This window comes from Peromyscus eremicus, chromosome 13 (genome assembly GCF_949786415.1).
Source record: "Peromyscus eremicus chromosome 13, PerEre_H2_v1, whole genome shotgun sequence".
NCBI classification, from domain to species: Eukaryota; Metazoa; Chordata; class Mammalia; order Rodentia; family Cricetidae; genus Peromyscus; species Peromyscus eremicus.
Window position 1 is genome coordinate 51,593,919 of NC_081429.1, and position 24,468 is coordinate 51,618,386.

Here is a 24,468-nt window from a genome sequence, read left to right on the forward strand (position 1 = left end):
CGGATCCAGGCTAAAAGCCAAAAGGAACAGTGAGAAAAGCCCTGAGCTAGCAAAAACGAGATGTGCTCCCACCATTCAGAAAGGAAGCGCTGTTACCACTCTTAAAGACTTCAGAAAATGGAGAACCAGCTGCTGCCAGGAGTATCAGGGGTGAGGTCAACTGTGAGAAGTGCCTCCCACTACCACTAACATCAAAACAACAAAAAGATTTTAGCCGTTTCTGCCCTAGATGCCAGAGAAACACGCTATGCATGAGAAATGCAGTTCCAGTGAGGCAGAGGAGAGCGAAGAAATGAATTGAGAGGTAGCAGGTAAAGAGAAACACCATGGGCCGGCTTTAACAAAGATAGATTTCCTAGAGAAATCTCAAACTCCTGCGCCTCACTAGAACTATGACAGCATTGTCACGGCTGTGTTTCTAACATTTCACCACGTAAATCTCTCAAGTTTTCCATACAACAAAACTCTAACATTCCCCCTCAAGTAAGATCCTCCTGTCTGACTCTGAACTGGGGTTCAGCTTTTCACAGCCACCGGACTCAAACTCAACACTGTCTTGTCATAGAGCTTAAGACCGATAGCTTTTGGACCAGACTTCGTCATCAGCTCTTATTAGCTCATGAGCAGACCTTGCGGCTTATCAGCCTCCATAATCTTGTGAGACAACTGTTTAAATGTCTACATATGTATGGATATTGCATGTTTTATATGTGCACATAAACATATACACACTCTAATTCCTAGTATACCTACAGTGGGACCTCTGACAACCCCATCCACCTTTGGCAGATTATACATGCAGGACCTTCCCAGATTCAGAGATGCTAAGGCATTAAGTGCGATAATGTCCAACGCCCACTAAGGCAGCTGTTCTCAGTGCTCCTACTGTCCTGCCCTCCCCCTCCTCCACCTGCCCACTCGAATTTCGCTCCCCTTCACTTTCCATCTCGGCAGGTCTTGGTAGCCCTATGATAAGAGCAGCCCTAACATTAACTCTTGAGGCAGGGGTATAGCCAACAAACATAAACAGAATCGCTTCAAACTGCCTGCCTATTTAGTCTTAGACAATCATTTTATAATAACTTCCAATATAATAGTCATATAGATTAAGAAAACCAACTGACATAGACCCCGACTGATTACAACTTAAACTACGAAACATTTTTGAGAGTGTGCTAATCTGGATGACAAACATGCCCTGTAGGCCCATGTATCTGAACTCTCAGCTGGTGGTGGGGATGCTGTGTGGGGAGCCTCGCTGGAGGAAGTAAGTTACTGGGGTGCTTTCAGAGTTTACAGTCTTGCCCCATAGTTGACCCTCTCTTCCTGTGTGTGGAGCTGAAATGTGATGTTAGCTCTCTGCTCCTGCTGCCCTGCTTTCCTCGTCATGGACAACAAGCCCTCCCTCCGCAACTCTTCCTTACTCACTGTTGATCACGGTGTTTCATCACAGTAACAAAAGTGACTGATGCACACATCTCCTGCTAAGGAGGCAATACCATTAACAACTGCATGGTCTTATAGGTTTGCTCCACTACAGAAATAATCATATCAAAGGCCGGAATGCCATGCATCTCTAGCATCTACTCAAGATTGCCTACAGTTTATTAGGTTATGTAACTTATGTTTGAAAAGAGACCTTCTCTTAGCAAACCAAATTAGAATCTGTATTCTAGCTTTGTTAAGTCACACAAAATAAAGATATGTTCAATTTAATAAACCTTTATTGAGCTCCCACAGGGTGCATGAATTAAGGATCTATAACTTACACAGGTAGAAAAGTGTTACTTTAGCCCCTCTCTTTTAAGATGCAAACTGTATCTTCTCTTTATATTTCAAGTGAATTATTTAAGGTGAACAAGGCTCAGTTTGATGTTACCATATGTAAAAGGGATAGTACAAACATTTTCCCTTCTCCAAAAAAAGGACTTTGTACCAGAATAAACCAGTCTGTTCATCTAACAACAGCTGATCAAAAAGGCTAGAAACTCTGGAAGAAAAGATGTTCTTGGAAGCACTGTCCTCGGAGGAAGGGCTCATTCCCAGAGGACAGCAAGACGTAGAAGAAAACTAGTTGGCTCAAAAATTACACTGAGATCCAGAAAGTACCAGTCACAGCTTAGAGAGAGAAAAGGAAAACAAACAAACACACAAACAAAAACCAGATGACACTAACTGTAGCTGGGTTCTAATTCTGATGTCGAAGACGGGAAGGGACTCTGATCTGAGCAGAGGGGATGAATCCACGCCCATGAACAGAGTGGTTTTCACTGATCAGCTCTCCAGTGCATCAACTGTATTTTCAAGTATAGACCTGGCATTTGTACCTAACAACACAGAAGAAAAGCAGCAAGGAGAAGCTGTCAAGTATAGAGGACTTGAAATGATTTGGCAACCCTAGAACTCCCAGTCTGGGTCTTTGTCGTCAGGAAACTCGCACTCCAGCTCACTCCACGGTGACGCTGGAGGCAGTGCCAGCGACGGCCTGTTATAAGCAGGTGGCAGCAGGGACAGGATGGAATCCTGGCTTTCTTCTTTCATCTGTTAAAGAAACTTAAAATAGTAATGCAGGCACACAGAGTCAACAAAAATTTTATTATCAATAAATATCTTTTAAGAAATTATAAAACTTTAAAATTATTTTTAGGTCTTTTTCCTATAAATGCCTCCAATTCTGATAATCAGAAGACAGAAAGACTTAAAAGCTAACTAAACTACTTTTAATTAGAATTATTCTGCCCTGTCATTAATTGCAGGAAGTCAAGACACCCGTTTTAAGTTAATGAAAACACAGAGTGTGTAACATGATACAATGCTTTCACTCATCTGATTGTGAAGACTAAAGGTCTTTCAGATATTCTATCATTAGGGCCGTCAGATGGGTCAGCGGGCAAAGGTGCTAAAGGCGTTGGAACTCACTACACCCGAAGACCTGAGTCCATCCCTGGGGTTCACACGGTAGAAGGAGAGAATGACTTCTGCACGTTGTCCTCTGACCCCCATGTGCATGAACGTAACACCCAAGTACGCACACACAATCGAAGATGTCGAAAATTAAACTAATAAAAATGTTTCCTTGCTTTAATGCTATCTTATAGGAAAGTTATTAGTAAAACTTGATGAAGTCAACAAAATAATGGTTTTAAAAAAGCAGTATTTTCAAATATTTAAGATAATGGACATAGACCAGCTCACCTGCTTGAAGAATACATGGGACAATAAACTGCTTGCTGATGGCCTGAAATTTTTGAAAAAGTTATTAGAAAATAAAACCTAATATTAGAATGTAGATTTTTTTTTTTAGGTATATAATTACATTAGAAATGAGGTTTAGAACTATAAAACTCAACACTAAAAAGTCAGGAAGAGAAAAGGACATAGATTAGAAGTAATTCTTAGCAACAGCCTGGACTGATAGGAGGAGATAATTCTGGAAATTCTCTTAAATTAGTCCATACTCAACTTTTACTGTACACATACTATTTACTAGGAACTACACCAGGAAGAAGGTTCTAAGAACAGTAAGATTCCTTATCTTCTTTCCACAATGCTAAAGCTAGCATCTCCGTCTTTAAACTCCTGTTTATGTCAGTACACTAGAAGGACACCATTAGACTGCTTAGAGGTGTCTACACGTGCCTTAACGTGGACACGAAGACCAAGTGACCTGAAGATGGCGTCTGCCTGGGTACCGTGCGGCCACCAATGAAGCCCACCTCCTGTGATCTGGAAGCCCAGGTTCTTCATCCTTGCTTATCACTGACTTGTTCTTAGCACTGATAGTCTCTAGATGAAGTTTTTGATCAAAAGATGTACATTTCATGAGAAGGGTAATATCACAAAACTACTAGAAGATATAAAGCACATAGGTTTTGTGCCATTTAGAGGTGACCAGTGTTACCTTTTCTCAGGATCTTGCTGCAAACACAGGTGCACCAGGCTTAAGAAGGCAGGAGAGAACGTTTTTGTGGATGGCGTGTGGAGCCGGTCACTATTGACTGTGTGAGTTCCAGTCGAGACAAGCACGCTCTCTCCAATCCCGGAGTCTACTCCTGACTGGGAATTTCTCATTCTAGAGTCTGACTGTGGAAAAATACTGATATCCAGTGGGCTATACGGAGGACCTTTCAGTTTCTGTAATAGCATCTGGGGAAAGAAAAACATTTTTAAGTGCTTTTAGGTAAAACATTTAGACAAAAATGATAGTAAGTCTCTAGAGTCTACAACAAACGTGTTCAGTGGAAGTTATCTAGACCTAAGAAAGCTATCAAAGTGAGGCTCAGGAAGTTCAGAAGCATTACCTGAGTCCTGTGCATGTCCTGGAAAGGGACCTGCCCACTGGCTAATTCACATGCTGTGATCCCAACACTGTAAATATCTGACTTCACATTATATCCATGTAAATCCTGTAAACACAATTTGAAGGACTTAGTACAAATAACCAAGAGTGGCATACAGATGTCTTCTTGATAAAGGACGGTGAACAATGGAAAAAGAACCCCCACAGCACAAAATCAAGATCTACCTAATAAAAGCTCTCACAATTAAAATTCCTAACACAATTTTGAGAAAAGGTCTTGTGGCAGCCATTCACCAAAAAACAAGGACACAATGTCCTATAGTCAAACTCAAAGACATTTGAGACGCACAGACAACCCAATGCAAGAGCCACACCTGACCTGTCTCAGCAGTTCTGGACTCAGCCACGGCTGCACTGATGTGCTGAACTGTGGGAAATCAAACACAGCCCTATGCCTCTGTCCGTGCTTAACCAAACTATGCAGATGGGACAGGCCAGAGAGGGTCACCAGGCCATCACCAGAAATGAGGATATGGCTGGCTTTAAAACTCCTAGAACAAAAAGAAACAATCCTAAGTACTAGGAATCTGGCCAATGAAGAGTGACTAAAAGTCTGGTGAGAACACATCTCTATATTCCCTTGGGAAGTAAATACCCCTTATAAAACAGCAGTGTACAATACGTGCTTAAAATACATGCCATTTCCAAGGAGTCGAGGAACTCCTTAGGTACTTAATACAGTATCAGAACATGGAGGTATCACAAAGCTACATGTGTGGAATGGGTAGAATTCTTTAAGAAATGAAATGGAATTATTAACTTTGCCATATTTTAGGTTTCACCGAAGCATACCATTATTATATCAGGTTAAATGCAATACAATAGAAGCCTCTGTGGGATAACATCACTTATAAAGATATGTCCGATTACAGTTCCTTTAACTGTCCTATAGATTACGCAAGAGCCTTACTTTTCCATCTAAAACACTAACTTTGGACACTAACAGGGTGGCGCAGCCCATAATATCTCAATTTGAGTACAGTCAGTTAGGCATCCTCAGCCAGACGCTGCTGAAAAACTAGCGGGACAGGCCAGAGGTTAAGGAGACGGAGACAGGAGCACAAGTCTACTCAAAGTTCTCCGCGATGGAAAACGAGCTCAGAAGAGCGCGGGGGCCGGTATGCGGGGTGTGCTCTGCAGGACTGCCCACTCAGCTAAAGAAAGGGCTGTTATAACTCACCTAGGACAGAAACAGGACATTAGCTGGAAGACCGGGAAAGAAGCTCATCTTCCCAAAAAGAACAAAGTCCCAGCTGATAATCTGGCTCCCACTCAGACAAGCACTCTGCAAGTGCCACACCAGCACACATACTGTAGTGTGAACAGTTTTGGTGAACAGACATGAATGGTAGGCACCAGTGTTATCCACTGGTCCTCCTTCAATTTTCATTTATAAATTTCTTATCCCTCCTTTTCTAACACTTAACTGCTCTTTACTAACGTCTCCCTGATAACTGTTTTTCAAGTTCTTTCATTTGTGTGGAGTGTGAGTAAGCACATACCTATGGATACAGCCATTCTGGTGCAGGTAGTTCAACCCTCGTACTGCTCCAAAGAGGATGCTCCTTATTAAAGTTTCACTCATCCCATCAGGAAAGTAGGTCCTCAGGAGCTGACTTGCAGAGCCTGCAAGAAAGCCCTGACATATTCAGATGAACACTTGAACTGTTTGAAATATTCCTTTCAGTCATAAGGAGACAAACATACATCCGTTACCTTTTGAGTCTAGGCATTTTCCCATGTAGATACCATTTTCCTTCATGAGTTACCACCACCACCACCACCACCATGCGGTGCTGGGCTTAAATCTAGGACCTCATATGCTAGGTGAGCATACTATCCATTTTTTCATTTTAAGGTAGAATCTCATTAAGTTGCTCAGGTTGGCCTTGAACTTATTCTGTAGCTCAGGCAGGCCTTGACTTGTGTCCTCCTGTCTCAGCCCCCTGGTAGCTTATAGTTGCATGCCACCAGACCTGTCTTGAAATCTTTAATCCTAACCCTTAATCCCACTCCCCCTTGTTTCCTCCCTGCTTTTATTTGGAGGAGGGGCTGGGAATATACTTCAGAGGTACAGCATTTGCCTACCCTGCTCAAGGCCCTGGGTTTCAACCAACCATAATCTCTCATACACATCCCATGTGCGTGAGCATGTGTGTGTGCGCACACACACACACACACACACACACACACACACACACAAGCTTTAGTGACTTGTTAAAGGTAAGAGAATATTTTTCAGTTTGCTGAATAAAAAAAGTGCATTGTATATGTCATTTTAAATCCAGAAGTAATTCACACGAGCTATTCTAAAGACTCTAAGAATCCATTCACTTATTTATTCAGCACACGTATTGAACAGTGTGTTATCTAAGCACCTAGGGATATCACGATAGAACACATAAATGACTACGTCCTTCAAGAAGCCCAAGTGAGAGAGCTGGGCACACGTGACGTTGACAGTACAGTGACGTCAGTTCACAGTGCAGTGAAGCAGAGGCAAAGACAGTGAGTGTGCTTATGTGGGAATTACTTCTGCTCGTAAAACAACAGCTCTCTGTACCGAGAGAGCAAAGAAAACTGAGAGTGGGGACTGTGTGTGCCAAGACACAGAACTTTGAGAGAATTAGTGGTGGTTTAATGGATCACATAGAACATAAAGCAGAAATAGATGATGAAATCTAGACTTGGCCACTAAATTATAAATGGAAAGTAGTGAATGATAGATACAAGACACCACGCGCTTTTACAATGACAGCATCCAGGTTAAGCAAGCAGTTGTTTGACTTAAAACCATTTCTTACCATAGGCCATAAATGGAGAAATAACCCAAAGCCAGCTGCCAACAGTGAAAACTGTCCAGTAAGTTGTGATATTGGGGTGTTGGAAAAAGTGAGATAGGATCACTGCTCTCTAGGATAAACGTACAAGAGAAAAGACATTTAAAAGTCACCTTTTTTCTCACAATAGCAGTGGTTGTGGCTAATCTTAAGGGACCGTGTTGGCTTTTGCTTCTAAATTTCATGGCTGCTCCAGAAAACACATGACACTGATTTGTGTTCTGTAAGGTATTTTACAATGTAGAAAGCCTCTCCAGAAGCACACCATGAAAGAGGACTGTGAACTGAGTCTGCCTCCAAAGGGAATTCATCTAAAGATGCAAGTGTCTGTTGTAGAAATGGTTAAAAACACATAAAAATGAGGACAAGGGATGTCAGTGCTAACACCACATCATGGAGAATCACTGTAAAACATTCTAGCATAGTTTCTCCCAGCCTTTTTGTCTATTGTATGTATGTATGTATGTGTGTGTGTATGTATGTATCTATCTATGTATCTGCACATACGAATGCTTTCACACATACTATTTATTTACTTTATCCGGGGAAGGCCTGCACATGGCCCAGCACCCAGCTGGAGGCCAGAGGCCAGCCTGCAGGAGCAAGTCTTCTCTTTGCATCCTGCGGGCTCCAAGCACCAAACTCAGGTCAGGAGGCTTGGAATCAGCACCCTCACTTGCTAAGCTATCTCCTGACCCCCACATAAATATTTTAGAAATTGAGATGACAGCAACATAAAAAATTTCCTCCTTTGTTAAAAAAAAAACTATTAAAAAACAAGAAAATAATTTTATATGCCTGCAATGTGATCCTATTAAAATGTATCAATTCTGAGGTTAATTTTGCTTAAATGATAGAAAATAAACTCCTTTGTTTTCTGTCTGTCTGTCTGCCTCTCTCTCTTACTATTTGTCATTAGACTGGCTGAGGGTGTGGTCAGTCCCCAGCGTAGCACTGAAACATGCCATCACTTGAAGGAATTCATAGTATTTATCGAAGTGACTATATTTGATCTGTCAGATAACGCATCTCACTATATTTGATCTATCAGGTAATGCATCTCGCTTCTGTGTGTTCTTTCCAATCTGGTAACTGCATGGTTTTATTAAATCCACTTTCTCTCAGGGAACTATCAGTTACAGATGCAGCCTTCTCAAATTGACACTACAGCCAACACGCCCTTCCGTTACACCATACCTGTAAAGCTTTCAGACGCTCTTCAGTGCAGTTTTCCAGGTTAGTGATTTTGATAGTTACCAGTGTTCCTGTAGGAGTGTGCCGTGCAAGGTGAACAGAGGTCAGGTTGTCAAACCCTCTTCCTGAAATCAGACATGAAACCCACGGTAACAATCAAAGCAGAAAAGAATCGATTCTGTGTACTTTAGCAAAATCTAAAATCCCTGCTCTTCAAAAACCACTAAGCAAATGAAAAGGCTCAAACAGCCTAGAACTTAAACACCTGACTCACCAACATGTCAACCCAGGCCATTCCCAGCTACCTGTGAGGGTCGGCCTCACTGCTACCGGGGAAGACAGGGTCCTCCACCTCTAGGCGATACGGCCTGCCTCTCAGCAAGAGAAAGGTCACTACCACCCAGCGAGGGGCGGCCCCACGGCTGCTTGGGAAGGTGCAACCCTCCACCTCTGGGCAACGTGGCCAGGCTGTCAGCAGTTTTCCACGGTAAAGCACAGGTCTCGATCCCTATGGCTCAAACTGCCTACTAATATTATGATCCAGATGTGACCCTTACTTCAATACATTGTGTCCCCTCCTTGACTTTTTTAATGTTATTTTTATTAATTCTTTGAGAATTTCATAAGCGTGTCTTGGTCATATTTAGCCCCCCTCCCCCCCACTCCTCCTATGTCCACTCTCAAAAAGACATTAAACATTCTTTTCTTTTCCTACCACCCTTGTCTTCCTGTCCACTCAGCCTGAGCTCCCTCCTTGACTTTCTAGTCATCCACCTTAAGGAAACTTCTTGGGAGTAACTAAAAGAGTTATGTAACTTGTTGGACAGGTTTTGCATAAAGGGTCACAAGCCATGCATCTGCAGGTCTCATGCTTTCCTTCTACTGAGTTGGAGCTGCTTGGACTCAACGTCTTGAAGAAGGTTATGAAGCAGACATTAGAAAGCACTCTATGAGCTTTGATGAAGATCCTTCCACCCCCAACACAGACACACACAGTACAGGTCAGCACATCACGATGCCTGACAAACCTGAATGAAGGTCTGTGTGTCAGACAGTAAGTAGTTACTATGTTTAGACTCTAGTCACCTGCTCTGAGTTCACTTTTATTTATCGATGTCTTTTTTTATCAATATTAAAATTTTACTTGGGAACTGAACTGTTCTTATTAGGAAGCAGTGTGTGTGTATAAATAAATATTTATTTTTAAATGAATATATATAATATATGAAATATATTAGACATATAGTATATATAAATACATTTTATAAAATATAAAAATATATAAAAATATAAAGAAAATGATAAACCACTGACTGAAAATATTAACAATGTTTATATCTGATAAGATTTTCATTCAGAAAATATAAGGAACTCATAATTCTCTAAGACAGCAAGCAATTCAGTAAAAAAACAGTACTAGGCATGTGAAAAGATGCTTAAGCTAGAGAAAGGTACATTAAAGCCACCCATACCACTCCATACCTACAGTAACTGCTAAAGTTATGACTTGACGAACCAATTGTCATGTAGGCAAATAGCGGAATGTTACTCAGCAATCTCCAGCCTCTCCTTACAGTCCCTGGCAACTACCGATCCGCCTGCTGTGTATCACCGAGAGGGCACCAAGAAGATGGAGCCTTTGTGCTTAGCTTCTTTCACTTAGCACAAGGCTTCTGATTCACCATGTATCTGATTTCCCTGTTGCTCAGTTAAAAATGTATTCTATGACAATATCACAGGTACTTTACGCATTCATGGGTGGGGGTACTTGAGTTACTTTGTTCCTGGTGACTATAAATAGTTTCCCCAACCATTCCTACACAGGTCCTTAAGAAGGCACATCTTCCTCTCTTTTTGGCAAATATCTGCATATGAGGTTGCCAGGTCATGTGGTAAATACAGGTTTGAACTTCTGAGTTGCCAAATTGTTTCCTAATGTGGCTGAACTATTTTTGCATTCTTAGATACAATGCATGAGAGCTGTAACTGCTTGGCTCATTCACTTCTCAAAGCCTCTACGGTATCAGTCCATAAACTGATCAATCCTTTCATGACATGTTCAAAGATCCACGTGATCACAGGGAACCAACCCTTCTTCAAAAGAACTTACTCAGCAGGGCCCATGTCTGTGGCAGGCATACCCAAGCATACACATGCGATGCACTGCCAAGGCTGATTCCAGTCCAGGCTTTGACTCTGGTTACTCAGCCTCTTCTGTTTTCTCCTAAGCCTTTTCTTCTGGCCAACAATTCTGTGAGTTAGCAATATTGTTTTTTGTTTTTTTAAAAAGGGCCCTGGCCCCTTTAAGAAGTCAGCCCCTTTCTGCCATTATCCTTGACTCCCAGAGGTGGTCTGACGCTCTGTCTTCCCTGCTCTGCTACTGGGTGATGACCTAAAATTAGTTCATTCCTTTCCATCCACTACATTAGGGAATAATCATTACACTAAAAGACAGAAGTAACCGTAAGTCAGTATTCAAAGCTTGGGGTAGACATCATCCTTTAACGGACAGGCTCCTTTAATAGAGCTGCACTCCAATGCCCTCAAGTGCCTGAAAAAGCACTGTTCTATGTGTTCATCTACCAGAGATGGACCTCAAGTCATAGAGCTTTTTCACATCCTCACACCTAACACAGTTTTTAGTGATTAATAAATGCTCCTAAATGTTCAAAGTAAATGCTTCACAAATACAATGCTATAAACAAGAACTGATTTCATTCTGTACTTAAATAAGAATGATTTGTACAACTGAAAATTTGGATAAAAATATAAATTATATAAAATTATAAAATATAAATATATATAAATTATATAAAATATAAATTAGCAAGTAATTTGAGTTGTGTCATGACTAAAAAGACTTAAATGACCTGGTTTAAACTTCTACCCTGTAAAAATTAAACCCATAAAACTGAAACTTCCTAAAAAGTATACAAATAAGTACTAGATTATCTAATGTCCTCTTTTTTTCTAAATAACTTCAGTAGAAAAGTAAACTAGACAGAAGTCTTAAAATGTGAGATTATTTTTAGACAGACATAAAATGCATTAGACTCATCTAACAGACCCTGTTAAAATCCAGTTTTACGCTGTAGGTGACAACAGAGAAAGACACGCCCATAAAATAATCTTGGTGCCATCAGCTCATTTCCAGCGTGAAGAGGCAGTGATGTGAAATCCAGGATCATTACCTATTTCCACTTGCAGTTCATAGTGAGAAACATTAGTGGAACGTATCACTTCCTCGGCTCTAGTGGACGGAGGAGACCAGGAAATGGCTGGCTCATCAACCTGCATTTTTCCAAGACAAAAATAAAACAGGACAAACACCATTAGTTCCCCAATTTGATCCCCCTGTCCCAATAGACAATACTGATAGTCATCAGGAAGGTTCTGGAAGGTGGTTGAAAAGGTTGGTTTAAGATCTAGAAGGAATTTACCACTAGCTAACTGATGTCAAAGAGATTTCAGCCTGAAGAGGGAGAAAGAAATACTTTCCATCTCAATTTCCAATAAAACTTCTTGATGGGTCTAAGAACGGATGGTAATTGTTAAGTGTTCAAGGGAGGAATTCCAAGGACCTGTGAGGGATATTCCAGGCTTGCATTCTTGCTTCAGTCTGGGGTCTATGCTCTGTGTAACAGTCAAGAACAACTTCACAGTCTATTAAGATAGCCCAAGAAGTCTTTCATATGATGAAATCAAGGAAGAGGAAGGTCAAAAAGAAACATAGCCTAAGGAGATGGGAGTGCAGGTCTCCTGCCCAAAGGTGCCCACAGCAGTGAGGTCTCACGGGTGCTGTGGGGTCAGAGTCAAGTTTGCATCTAAATATAGAGTCAGTCAAATATCACACGCAAAGCAGAAAGAGGAGGCCTAACCCGCTGGCATAATGACAGCAACAAGGATCTCCTAAGGGCACCAAGAAGCCTTTACAGGAACTAGCAGGTGGCAAGAATCTTGTTGCTGCCTCCGATGAGGCAAGAGAGGGAAACAACATTACTATGTGTTAGGAATTGTGCTAACTCCTTTTCGTACCCAGCTCTTTAATCAGGAGAAACAGGTAGGGTTTGAAGCTAATAGATGGAGTTATACAGACAGTGGCAGGTATATTTCCTAAACTCGAGAGCAGACCGTTAACACTTTATTTATGGTTAAATATCAACAAAGGTGGATGATATGCAAGAAGAATCAAAGAGTGGAAGAGAAATTCTAGCACACAAGTGAAAATAAGCCCAATGTGGGGTTGGGATGTTCCTTCAGAACAGGAAGCACTCAGATATAAGTGTATAAAGAGAACACACAGGAAAAGGAAGATTGTATAACAGGGTCTAAAATTTAAAGTGCTATCAATCTGTAAGGCCAGAGACACAAAACACCCAGGTTTATTTTCATAACTTAAAAAATGGCATGGGGCAGAGACAGCCAGTGGTTAAGAGCATTGGCTGCTCTTCTAGAGGACCCAAGTTTGATTCCCAGCACACACATGGCAGCTCACAACTGTCTGTAACTCCAGTTCCAGGGGATCCAATGCTCTCTTCTAGCGCTGAAGGCACTTCACCCATGTTGTACACAGACATACACGGCAGGCTAAACACCCATACACATAAAATAAATTTTCTAAAAGAAAGAAAAATGACATTACATTACTGTATGACAGGCTGAGATCAGCTAACCAGCCTGCCTCTAATTCCCTCCATTTAGTGCATGAGGGAAATAAGTCTTCTTAAAGCAAGACAGAGTATAGACGTTACAAGCAAACATTCGAAGCGGAGAGTCTTTCCGTTTGCTAGTTTTTTGTTTTTGTTTTTGTTTGAGACAGGGTCTACACTGTGGCCCAAACCGACCTTGAACTTACACTTCTCCCGCCCTTACACTACTCTGTACTGCTGGATTGTAATCTCTGAGTACATGCTGAATGGCCAAGCCCTCTCGAGAGCAGCTGTACTTCTGGCCCCCGTCCAGCTTTCTCTTGCTCTGCTTTTCCTTCCTTGCTTTTCTTTTCTTTCTTTCTTTCTTTTTTTTTTTTTTAAGGAAAGGTCTCACTTCCTAGCCCAGACTGGCCTTGAACCTGTGGCAATCCTCCTGTCTCATCTTACGAGGGTTAGGAGTACAGACATGAGCCACCATACCTGGCAACAGACCCAATTTTCAAAAAGTAGAACACTGCAAAGCGGCGAGTTTGATGCTTCTGCCTCGAAGAGGCTGAGATCAAATTAACAGGTGAAATATGAGCCCTGAAGAAAAAGTCATGGTGATCACAAGAAGACAGCAGCATGGGGTTTATGGAGACTGAATCATCTCAAACTGACCTCACTTCTCCTAGTGACATAATGATGAGAGAACTGAGAAGCAAAATCACGGCAGGCTCCCTGTCCTAGCTCATCTATTGCATATGAAAGCAAATTTGGGAAGCGAGGGTTACTTTGCCTTACAGTTCCAAAGAGATAGTCCACCATGGCAGCAGAAGCAGGACCTCAGCTCACACACTGCATTAGAGGTCAGGAAGCAGAAGCAGAGCAGGAAGTGAGACCAGGCCATAAGACCTCAAGGCCCACCTCCAGCGACGTATTTCTTCCTCAAGGCTCTACCTCCTAAGGTCTCAAACAGTACGACCAGTTGAGGACCAAGTGTTCAAACACGTGAGCTTACAAGGATACTTCACATTCAAACCACAACCATCTTTATCCCTATAGGTTCTTTAATGGCTTCCTGAAGATGCTTAATTTAAGAAGAAAAATCTGAGCTGGGTGATGGTGGCACACGCCTTTAATCCCAGCACTCGGGAGGCAGAGGCAGGCAGATCTCTGTGAGTTAGAGGCCAGCCTGGTCTACAGAGTGAGTTCCAGAACAGCCAGGGCTACACAGAAAAACCCTGTCTTGAAAACCTAAGACAAACAAAACACAACAGAAAAAAGAAGAAAAATCTGGTAGATCTCTCTAAAAAACTTGACAAAAAAATGTGAGAGTCAAAGTTACATTTTGAGTTTTAATTACTGTGCCTAAGAGATCCACGAAACAAAAATGCCTCTGATCTGCAAGCCTCTTGCCCAAGGACAGACAGTTCCTGAAATGCTGGAGGCTGTTGTTATGGGAGATAACAAGCCACATGTTTTCACTCTCCTAAACAAGTTTGTTCGACCCATCTGCACCGGATGTATCACATGTGGGTGGGAGGTTCATGGGCAGGAAATTCGTTAGGATGTATGCTTGCCCCTGATTGGACCTGATGGAAAGTACCTAAGTCGCTGCAAACCTTGATTCAGGGCCATTTCCCAGGAACCTAGGAATGGACTTGGCCAAAGCCCATTCACCTAGCCAGTATTTAATTAAAGCTTGCTTCAAATTTGGCTTTAAACTATGGTACTGGTCTTCTTCTTGATCGGTGGTTTTAACAATGACTGTTCACCGGTTTGGTTTTTAAACCTTGTAGTTAAGTCTGTTCTTCATCTCAGGGCAGAAACTGGATTTAGTCAGCAAACCTAAGTAAGGTATAGTCTTATTAGCCAAGCTGTTTAGATGAATGTATCTTTAGCATCATTAGGCTTAAGTGACATGTCATGGAAAACAAAGTCATAATTACAAGTTTTATAGTTTATAATGGGAGACAAATGCCAGATGTCCAAGTACGTGGATTTGCATCTTTTTAATCCAACATTTTATCTGGGCTGACAAAAAGCTACAAGTCACCAACAGAAGACAATGGACAGTGTTCTTAAGCAGTGACTCAGGAGGGCCCTGGAAGCCTTTTCCAATCACTAGGCACCAGTTTTCAGCAGGCCTCAACTCACATTACAGAACTTCTCCAGTTTGTTTCTCCACAGGAGACTTCAAATTACACCTCTGCTTACTTCAAGATTTCTGTCTAACTTAAAATATAAAAGGGCTCCAACCCAGAGGTTAGGACATCAGCATGGAAATTTCCAGAGTTTCAGGTCTCAGTACCAGCATGAGACAAGTCAACCTGAAGGCTCCTACTACACACAAGGGCAGGGACCTTGAAGATAGAATGGTGACTAAAAATGGCAATGGTTAGTCAGTCCTGAGAAAAATTAAAAGCAAAAAGCAAAAATAACTGCAATTACCTTATGTTGTAACAAATTTTTCAAAGTAGGTTGCACTATATAGTAAAAATTATTGTATAAATTAAGGATTAAGTAAAGATTTCAGAGACATATTACCAAGTTTGTCCCTTTAACTATTTCTACTCTGTCAGACACTGTTTAAAGATACAAAGATGAGTAGGACAAGCATGGCCCTGACATGGGGACCACGTTACGGTTGAAGAGACACAGGCCTCAAGCACTGTCAGACGATGCCGTCACGACTGTTCTAGGAAGTGCCTGAGACAGCTGACAGCACAGTGGAGTAAAAGTCTGAGAGAGAGGGAGAGTTACAGATGTGCAGTTTGAACCAACTCTTAACGCACGAGGAGAAATTTCAGGGGAAGGCAGAAACAAGGGGGTTTCAAGCAGAGAGAAGAGCAGGTACCCAGTAAGAAAGGAAACTCAAAAACTGGTGCTATACCACACCATCGAGAGTCTGTATCATGCTAAGAAATCTGGACTTTCTCCCACTGGCTTCAAAGTGGTGTGAGCAGACGTCTTGGAACAGAACTGAGGGCTGCTGTGAGTACTGTGGGAGAGACTGCATGTGTACAGTCTTCAGGCAATGACTCTATACCCAACAGGCCAGGCAGGAGATGAGATGCAGGAGTAGTGCTCCTGCTCCTGAGGGGAGGGGCGAGGTAGCGTGAGGAGAACTCCAAAGTTTGTAGGATGAGTGACTAATAGTCAGCCTTTCATTAGCCAAAGGGAGAAGTACAGGGCTGGGAAGGTTTGCACGCACACTAAAGTTTCACTCAAATCAGTAGAAACCCTGGGAAAAAATCTAATGGGATGGCTTCTGTAGATAATCCCAGAGCCCAGGAAAGAGAATGTCTGGTGATCATCACGGTCCTCTTAAAACACCAGAGGCAGCTCATGAGAACTCCACAACCCAAACCCCAGGAAAAGATAACGCTGCTCAGAGAGCGGGTTGAGAAGAGGTCAGTTAGAGACTCTCGGAGACCAGCCCGAGGAGGAGGAGGATGGAGTGACACAGAGTCACAGGATGAGGGCACTGAAGAAGGCACAGGAGGAGCGTCAGCTGCGTCCCACCGTCTTCTTACCAGGTGCTGATGGACACTGCTCTCAGACTGTTTCTCGGGTCTGAGTGATTCAACTCGAGTTCGTGAAGCACAGAAACAATCCTGCAAGTCAGAGATGCATTAGGTTAGTGAAAAGCGTGGCACACACATGCACTGGCTTACGTACACAAAAAGACCTGGTATCGGGGCTGGAAGCCCAGATGGAGGCGCTCACGGGACGGGGTGGAGCACCCAGGTGCACAGAAAGCTGATGTCACTCTTACGCTCGTGCTTAATGCCAGCTCTGCTCCTTGCCTTCCTTCACTAGAGGTTACAAATCTATTTTTAACTGCTGATCTTAACTTCTAAGTCTTCCAGAACCTCAGAAATTATTCTGCTGTATCCAATATTTTTATTTGTTCCTCAGACTGTTTTCTTGAATGCAGGAACCATGTTTTCCTACATTAAACCATTTATTTAATTATAAACACATTGAATATGTCTGTAACCAATTCTGTTTCTTAAGGTGACAAGTTGAACTCAAAGCAAATTAAGAGACTTGCTTCTATTACCAAAATGGGCATTTTCCTGAATATCAACTTATGGTTACTATCAGCTATTACCTATAATCAAATGCAATACCTACATGTTGTCTATCCTATCAGCAATTAGTGGAATGATACTGATCAATTTAGGAAGAAAGAAATCAAAAGGAAAGTGTAAGCACATTGTGTGAGACTTTTATAATACAAGATTCCAAGCACCTCATCCACACTCACATACAGCATCAAGTGAGCCTCAGCGCCCACCCATGTCTACTCATACCGACTGCCAGTTCTTCAAAGTAAACAAACCTTTCTTTTAGAATATACCAAAATTTCTCGACAATCAAACTAGTGTTTTTCGGCTAGGCCAACCTACTAATTATTTTACACTGAATTTAGCACTCTGAATATCAGTGTCATCATCACTCAGATAAAGGAACTAACGAAAAGGGCATCATACATCTTTTCTCACTTGCAAAATGACGTAAAAGTGTCAGTCTTAAAATTCCTTTCGGACAGGGGTCAACCAGTGATGGTGGCGTGTGGTCCGGGTTTGGGCTGTTCTAGTTTCCACTTCCGCACTGGGGTGGCTGCTCATGAGCTGCCAGGGCAGACGAGCACTGCCCTGTTACATCTGTGGCCTTTACGAAAAGCATTTGCCGACCCTGCTTTAAACAGTGAAGCATTTCAATATCTGTTCCAGATATACGCACTTAAAATGTGTTCTCTATCTTCCATAGAATGCCACTGCAGTCTCCTAACTTCGAGTCCTCCCTCCCAGCCTGGCTGGTTGGAGTAGGATGATGGTAGGCATCTGAACCCTGGCTCTAATTTTCGGCAACCACGAACAAACTCAAATGTTGCTGCCTGTCCTGCCAAGCTCCCACAGTTCTGAAGAGCAAGATCACTGTCTTAACATCAAAACCCTTTTCTCAAATACTGTATTGTATATGGCAGAAAGTCCTCAAGCTACTTAACCTAAAGCAGATGTCATGTACCTAATATACAAACAAATATATTCCTCTGTAGCTCACATGATGCAATGATTCAATTTTTTTGTCTAATTAAGTCAAAGGTTTACTTTAAATGCCATCTTACCTGCCTTGGGACACATGGAAAGTTAGAAAAGGGATTTTTTTTTTTTTTGAAGTTTTAAAAGAAAATGCATAGCTTATTAGATAAAACTGGAATCTAAAAAAAAATATATGAGAAAAAATTGGTTTTGGACAAAGAATTGTAATAATGAGTATATTTAAAAAGAAAGTGTAGAAGAACCTCAGAAAGAACCTCTTTTGAAAAAGACAAAACTCATTAGTTTACAACATCCTCGAGGCCACACATCACTCGGGTCAAAACATCTCAGAGCTTAAACCTGAACGACTTCTGTTCCAGATCTAACTAACTCCGATGGTATAAAGTTATAACAAAACTTACCAAAAGAGACATTGAATCGCTTTAGTTCACAGAAAGTGACAAAATTCCATCTATTTCAACGAAGATTTTTGCTTTATTTTCAAGGTGCAGCTATATCCCACTATAAAAACAAAAGCAAAATTATTTAGGTTTACATAAACTCTTGAACTAGATGCTATAACTTATCAGGTATTTAGGCATCTGCTCATTGACACAGGACCACTGACGCCCCTGCGGCATCTTCAATAGCACTGTTCTGAATGGCCTCCAAAAGGCAGAAAGAAAGCTAGAGTTTCTTACTACCTCCAAAGCCTTAAGACACCACCTCTCTCCTATCTTTTCCGCCCTGAACAAACATGAAGGCATTACAGACAAGTAATTTTGGACCCTCTTTATACACGTGGTGCCACTTACCAATAAATCCTCAGAATCTCTAAGGATTCCATTTACAAATAAACTGGGAATCTCCAAAGACTGCTGACTCATCACCTACTAACTCACTCGCGACCCAGGAGTCACAAAGCAGGATTCACAATGGGCTAAAATGAGTGAGTTCCTGTTGCCATGTGTTTAAAAAGAGGCTTCTTAGTTTTCATATGACTTTTTTCATAGGTCGAATCTTTTTACTTTGATTTTCAGTTCTCAACTGTATTCAACCTAGCATGTATTGACAGACACAAAATGATGCATATTATTATGCAAACAACTCCTGTCCATTTTCATTAAGAGAGTCAGAATTTTAGCATGGTAACTTCTTCAGATTCAAGGAGCTACAAAACCACCACCAAGATTTTCTGGGTCTTCTCCAATAGTGAAGGCAAATATTTGTAGTGGTTGCTCCCTTCTAAACAGCATCTCTTGAAACTGGGTTTCACTACTTCATTTTAGTCAAATCCCATATTTGATCAAGGCATCTATAACTAGCTAAGTAAAATGACAAAAGGAAGAGTTTATAGCCGTAAATGTTATAAAGCATCATCCATTTCATTGCTGAGGGAAGAAATGAATTCTCTCAGGGTCCCCACTACAGCCAAAGGTAGAGAAAGGGAAAGAAGGGCCAGAAAATTTCGGATTATTTCGTCACTGGCCAAGCATTACTATCAATTTAAGGCAGGTGGGGGGTGGCGGGTGGGGGTGTGAAGAAAGCTGTTCCTGTGCAGCCCAACCTCCAGGACGACCGAGATCAAATGAATCTATACATTTTATATAACACTCTGTATGTAAAACACAAGCGGAAGCCAGGTGGTGACGCAGGCCTTTAAACCCAGCACTCAGAGGCAGAGGGATCTCTGTGAGTTTGAGGACAGTCTGGTCTACAGAGTGAGTTCCGGGACAGCCAGGGCTACACAGAAAAACCCTGTCTCGGAAAACCAAACAAATAAAAAAACACGTGCAACAAGGTAAGACAAAATGTTGAGGCTTATCTGGGAAGCAAGCTGGTGATGTCAGAATAGCTGAAAATATTCACAGCCTGTGACCTAGTAAAAGCTCGCTTTCATCAATCTGTTCTAAGAAGATATCCAAATAATGAAAGAAACCGCACACAGGACGTTTGTATTCACGCCACAGGCTTAGGCACTATGGACCAGACAATAACCCACATGGTGCCCTGTCCTCTAGCTGCTGACTTTACCTGAGGCAGAAAGATGCTGTGATTAACTTCATTTTAATAATAATAACCATGGTTACCGTGATTCTCTACCTCCTTTCCACTTAGTATCAGTAAGTTGTTATTGAGTTTGTTGCTTTAAACAATGAAACAATTTGAGGAAAAAAAGTTCAGGTCACAATCTTCTAGAACTGTTACTACCAAAAGGATTGTTTCTGTGGGGCAGTTTAATCTCAGAAGTTTTCGCCTTGGAGATACCAGACCATGAACAGTTAGACATTTTGAGATCAAGGCAGAAGTTGTACCTGACAAAGGAACGGAGTGAAAGATTTGCGGTTAGTTTTCACTATTACCTATTACACTATGATTTTAAAAGCTAAAAGCAAAAAAAGCAAAAAAAAAAAAAAAAAAAAAAAAAAAAAAAAAAAAAAAAAAAAAAAAAAAAAAGCTTGCTGAGGCTTTATGGAACATGTCTTTAATTCCAGCATTCAAGAGGCTGGGAGAGAAGCAGGCGGATCCTCTTGAGTTCTAGGGCAGTCAGGGCTACCTACCTAGTGAGACCTTGTCTTTAAAATATATGAGTGTGTGTGTGTGTGTGTGTGTGTGTGTGTGTATGCACACCTGCACTCCTAAATGCATAAAGTACCTCCGTACAGCCCCTTGCAGAGGGTACCTAAAAAGCTATTACAATGAAGCTTTATAAATAATCTAATTTGTTCCATAACATAGACGTGCATATCCATAGCCTTTCATTTGAAAGGTTAACACTTTAAGAGGACCCCAAAGGGCCTACGTACTTACAGGAGTTGGGTTTTGAGTTACTTAATCTAGGCATTCAAAAGTCTACTGTTTCAAGAAATGCTAACAAAAAACAAACAAACAACAAACAAAAACCCCTGCCAATTCTCTTTGTTAAGCTTCAAAATTACTGTAATTCTCAAGGTGATCTTGAGAGCTCATAAAACCTTAACAAAGATCATAGCGACGCGCACAGCTCAGTAGAAATTTCCAAACTTAGTATCATGACTCATGGTTTCAACAAATATTTACGGAGTGTCAAACACTGTGCCATGTAGATACTGTCACAAACCGTCATCAAGTTTGGAGGAAAGACATTTGACACAACAAACCCACGAGAGGAAAACACAAGACCACATGTAGATACTGAAGACAAAACGACGCCTGGGCATTTAATTTTGGAAAAGGTCCCTTCGAAGTCTCCGAGCAGACAGAACTGGGGGCCAGAGGGTGTCCTCCTGGGCTTGGGAAGTCGCCAGGCCTGTGTGCACCACCAAAGGTGAGAGCCTGGGGAGCGGGACCGCGGCGGCTGGGCTCCTGCCCCTGGCACCGCCGCTGGGCACTCGTGCACCTCGGCCCCGGTGGTGGCACGCGCGGTGCGGGCTCGCGCGGGGACTCCGGCCACGGCTCGGCCGGTCGCGCCAGCTCGGGGGAGCCGCGGCGGCGAGACCGGCCTGGCAGGCTTCCGCTGTGCACCTACCGAGTTGTGCTCCCCGTGCCCCACCACCACCCCCGGGTCCGCGCACCATCCCCTGCCCGCCTGCCTCCCCTCATTACCCCGGCTGCGACCAAGGCCAGCGACTCCAGGCGGCGGGCGCGGAGGGGAGGCGACGCGTGCGAGCCCCGGGACCTGCCTCGAGGAGGGCCGAGGCAAGAACACTAGGCCCGCTTCCAGCGCGGGCCTCAGGGCGCAGAAGTGCAGCACGGCCGCGACAAGGCCCGTTGGCCTGGACCTCTGCCCTAGCCCGGGGCAGCGGGCCGGGACGGGATTCGCCCCACCCCGGCGGGGTCGGGGCCCGCCGCTCCGCCCCGCCGCGCCTCCAGCTTCCAGCTCGGTAGGGAGGTGGGGCCTTCGGGCTGTAGGCGGGACTGAAAGGAAACTACAGTTCCCGGCGGGCCGTGCGCTAGGGTCGCGAAGGCTGCTGGGAAAGTGGGTCTCCTAGCTTCCCTAGCTGGGTGGGAGCTGCCATTGACCCGGCGTCACTGCAGATCCAAGGTCGCCGAGTGATGATGTGAAGTCGCCCGCCAGTCCCTGCCACGCCCGGGCGGTTAGCTGCGGCAGCGGCAGCTTCGGCTGCTGCTCTCAGGCTGCCGCAGCATTAGGGGGTTCTTCCTGAGCGAGTGCGGGCGGAGGAGCGAGGACGCCGGGCCATTCCCGTGAGTAACCTCCCGCGCGCGACTCCACCTTGCCCTTGTCAACTTCTCCCGAAAGCAGAGGGAGCCTTCCTGCCCTGGGTCCCTCTGGTCCCCGGAGGTCACTTGCGGGAGTACCCCGCCCCGAGATGGGAAAGGGATGTTTCCCAAGTGTAGGTGCAAAGTGATGGGAGCTGGGCTCCAGCCTCCGGATTCACCCCATCAGCACCTCTGAAGATTGGCAGCTTCCCATCCTCTGCCAGACAGCACCCATCTGGAGTCCCTTCGTTTTAGGATGAATGGCTTTAGTGTCTGGACGTTAAACCTTAAGCTCTCGGTGGCCATCTGTGATGTAAATGGGAGGAGAGGACATTAGAAAGAGCTCTTTCCGTGTCAGGCTTTTCTTTGCAATTGATTTGGAGCCAGACGCCACATGTCTTTTAAACGAAAAGGGGGAAAAAAGATAGTAAGGATGGCAGGTGTCCTTTTCAGTGCCAGCACTTTTGAGTCCCAAACACTTTTTACAAAATCACAGTCAATTACCTGCTTATGCATATTTTTCTGCATCAGGAAAGATGGTAATTTTTCATTGGGAATTCACCTAGCTTGTATGGACCACGGAACAAAATGAACTGGACTCAAGAGTTCTTGCTCTACCTTAGTAAAAAAATTTTGTGACCGTCAAACCTTTGCTGTTCTATTGAAAGTCTGAGCTGCAGTGATGTCCCAATGGCATGTTAATGGTTGTGATGTGACACTTGAAAACGAATCGTGAAGGACACTCGGTGGTGGGAAGGGCAAGATTAAAAGCACGTTATCATCTCAGCAACGATTTCTATTTTTAAAATTAAGTAACAGCCAACAAGTCTCAGACACTTAACCCTCACATGCATAGCTATGTGAAAGACGGTGTTTGCAATCTTTCACGTTTTTATTTATGTGATGGGAGAAGGAAGAACCAACCGCTGAATACTTGAAATCTGCCAGACACCCCATTAACTTAACCACTTTAACAAGCCAGTTGCTCATAATGTGAAGCTCGAAAGACTTTATGTAACAAGTGGAGGGTTCAATCTAGACCCGCCCTGCTTCCAAGTTAAGAAGCAGGTGTCTTTCACACTAAAGGCCAATGGCTAAAAAGAATGTTTTGTATTGTTTCCTAGTACTAGTTCCATCATCCCTTGGATACGGATAAATCCATAACCCCTACTTTAGTACTCTGAACAAATTGCACACTCTGTCTGCTAAAGGTTCATCCCTCATAGACCTGCTCATTAAGACACTAAGAGCTCATTCCACATCCACCTGGATGTACTTATGTTAAAAAAAAAATGATTGATTGGGCATGTACCACAAAGGTCTTTTCAAGTTCACGAGTTTTATGATTATTGTTATATGATTAATATATGATTATGAGTGCTTAGCATCCATAGTCATAGAGACTAGGAAAACTTGTCTTCTCTTTATTTCACTGCCCAGAATATGTTAAAGCCAACAGGAGAGACGTGAGATGGTAGCATCGTAGTTCATGCTCGTTTTCATCCCGTCTGCAGCCCATTTGTATCATCCGTCTGGTTCCCTTTCTGTTTTGAGTTTGTTGTTATTTTGTCTTGCTTTATTTTTATTTATTTATTTTTGAGACACTGTTTTACTGTGTAGCCCAGGCTGGCCTGGAACTCACCGAGATCTGCCTGCCTCTGCCTCTTTGAGCGCTGAGATTAAAGGTGTGTGCTACCATGCACGCAAACAGTTTTTAAAATTACATTTATATATTTGTTTGTTTGTTTGTTTGTTGCTGTGCATGTGTGCCTGGAAGCATTCATGCATGAATGCATGTGGCGGTCAGAGGACAACTTGTAGGATTCGGTTTTCTCTTTCTACCACGTGGGTCCTGGGGATGGAACTCAGGTTGTCAGTCTTGGTGACATGCACCTTTATCTCTCAGCCACCTTGCTGGCCCTGGACCAGTTTTTGAGCCTCATTAAATTATATATTTCGTTGGAAAGAAGCCTGAGACATTAAAGGGACAGTCACATTGAACGTCCAATCATAGCTGTTCAGACCTGCACTGTTCTTGTGATAGCAATAATAGGAAACATAGAACTAATACAGTGTGCTGCATACCCAACTAAATCTTTTACCTATATATTGTTGCCACAATAGCACCATCAGGGTTTTTATTTTAAAGCAGAAGAATATAAAATATACCCCAAATCATTTAATTACTGAAT

At 42.8% G+C, this 24,468-nt stretch overlaps 1 protein-coding gene across 1 annotated transcript; it reads right to left on the reverse strand.

The window, feature by feature from the left end:
* Window positions 1–1,706: 1,706 nt before the first annotated feature.
* Stradb (STE20 related adaptor beta) lies at window positions 1,707–21,913 on the reverse strand. Its single transcript, XM_059278317.1, has 12 exons — window positions 21,662–21,913; window positions 18,499–18,598; window positions 16,562–16,642; window positions 11,586–11,685; window positions 8,398–8,519; window positions 7,165–7,273; window positions 5,863–5,986; window positions 4,680–4,851; window positions 4,302–4,406; window positions 3,902–4,146; window positions 3,196–3,238; window positions 1,707–2,541 (listed from the first exon to the last, which is right to left on the reverse strand). The coding sequence occupies exons 2-12, from the start codon at window positions 18,508–18,510 to the stop codon at window positions 2,398–2,400; spliced, it is 1,257 nt and encodes a 418-aa protein (XP_059134300.1). The 5' UTR covers window positions 18,511–18,598; window positions 21,662–21,913; the 3' UTR covers window positions 1,707–2,397.
* Between the last annotated feature and the right edge of the window lie 2,555 nt (window positions 21,914–24,468).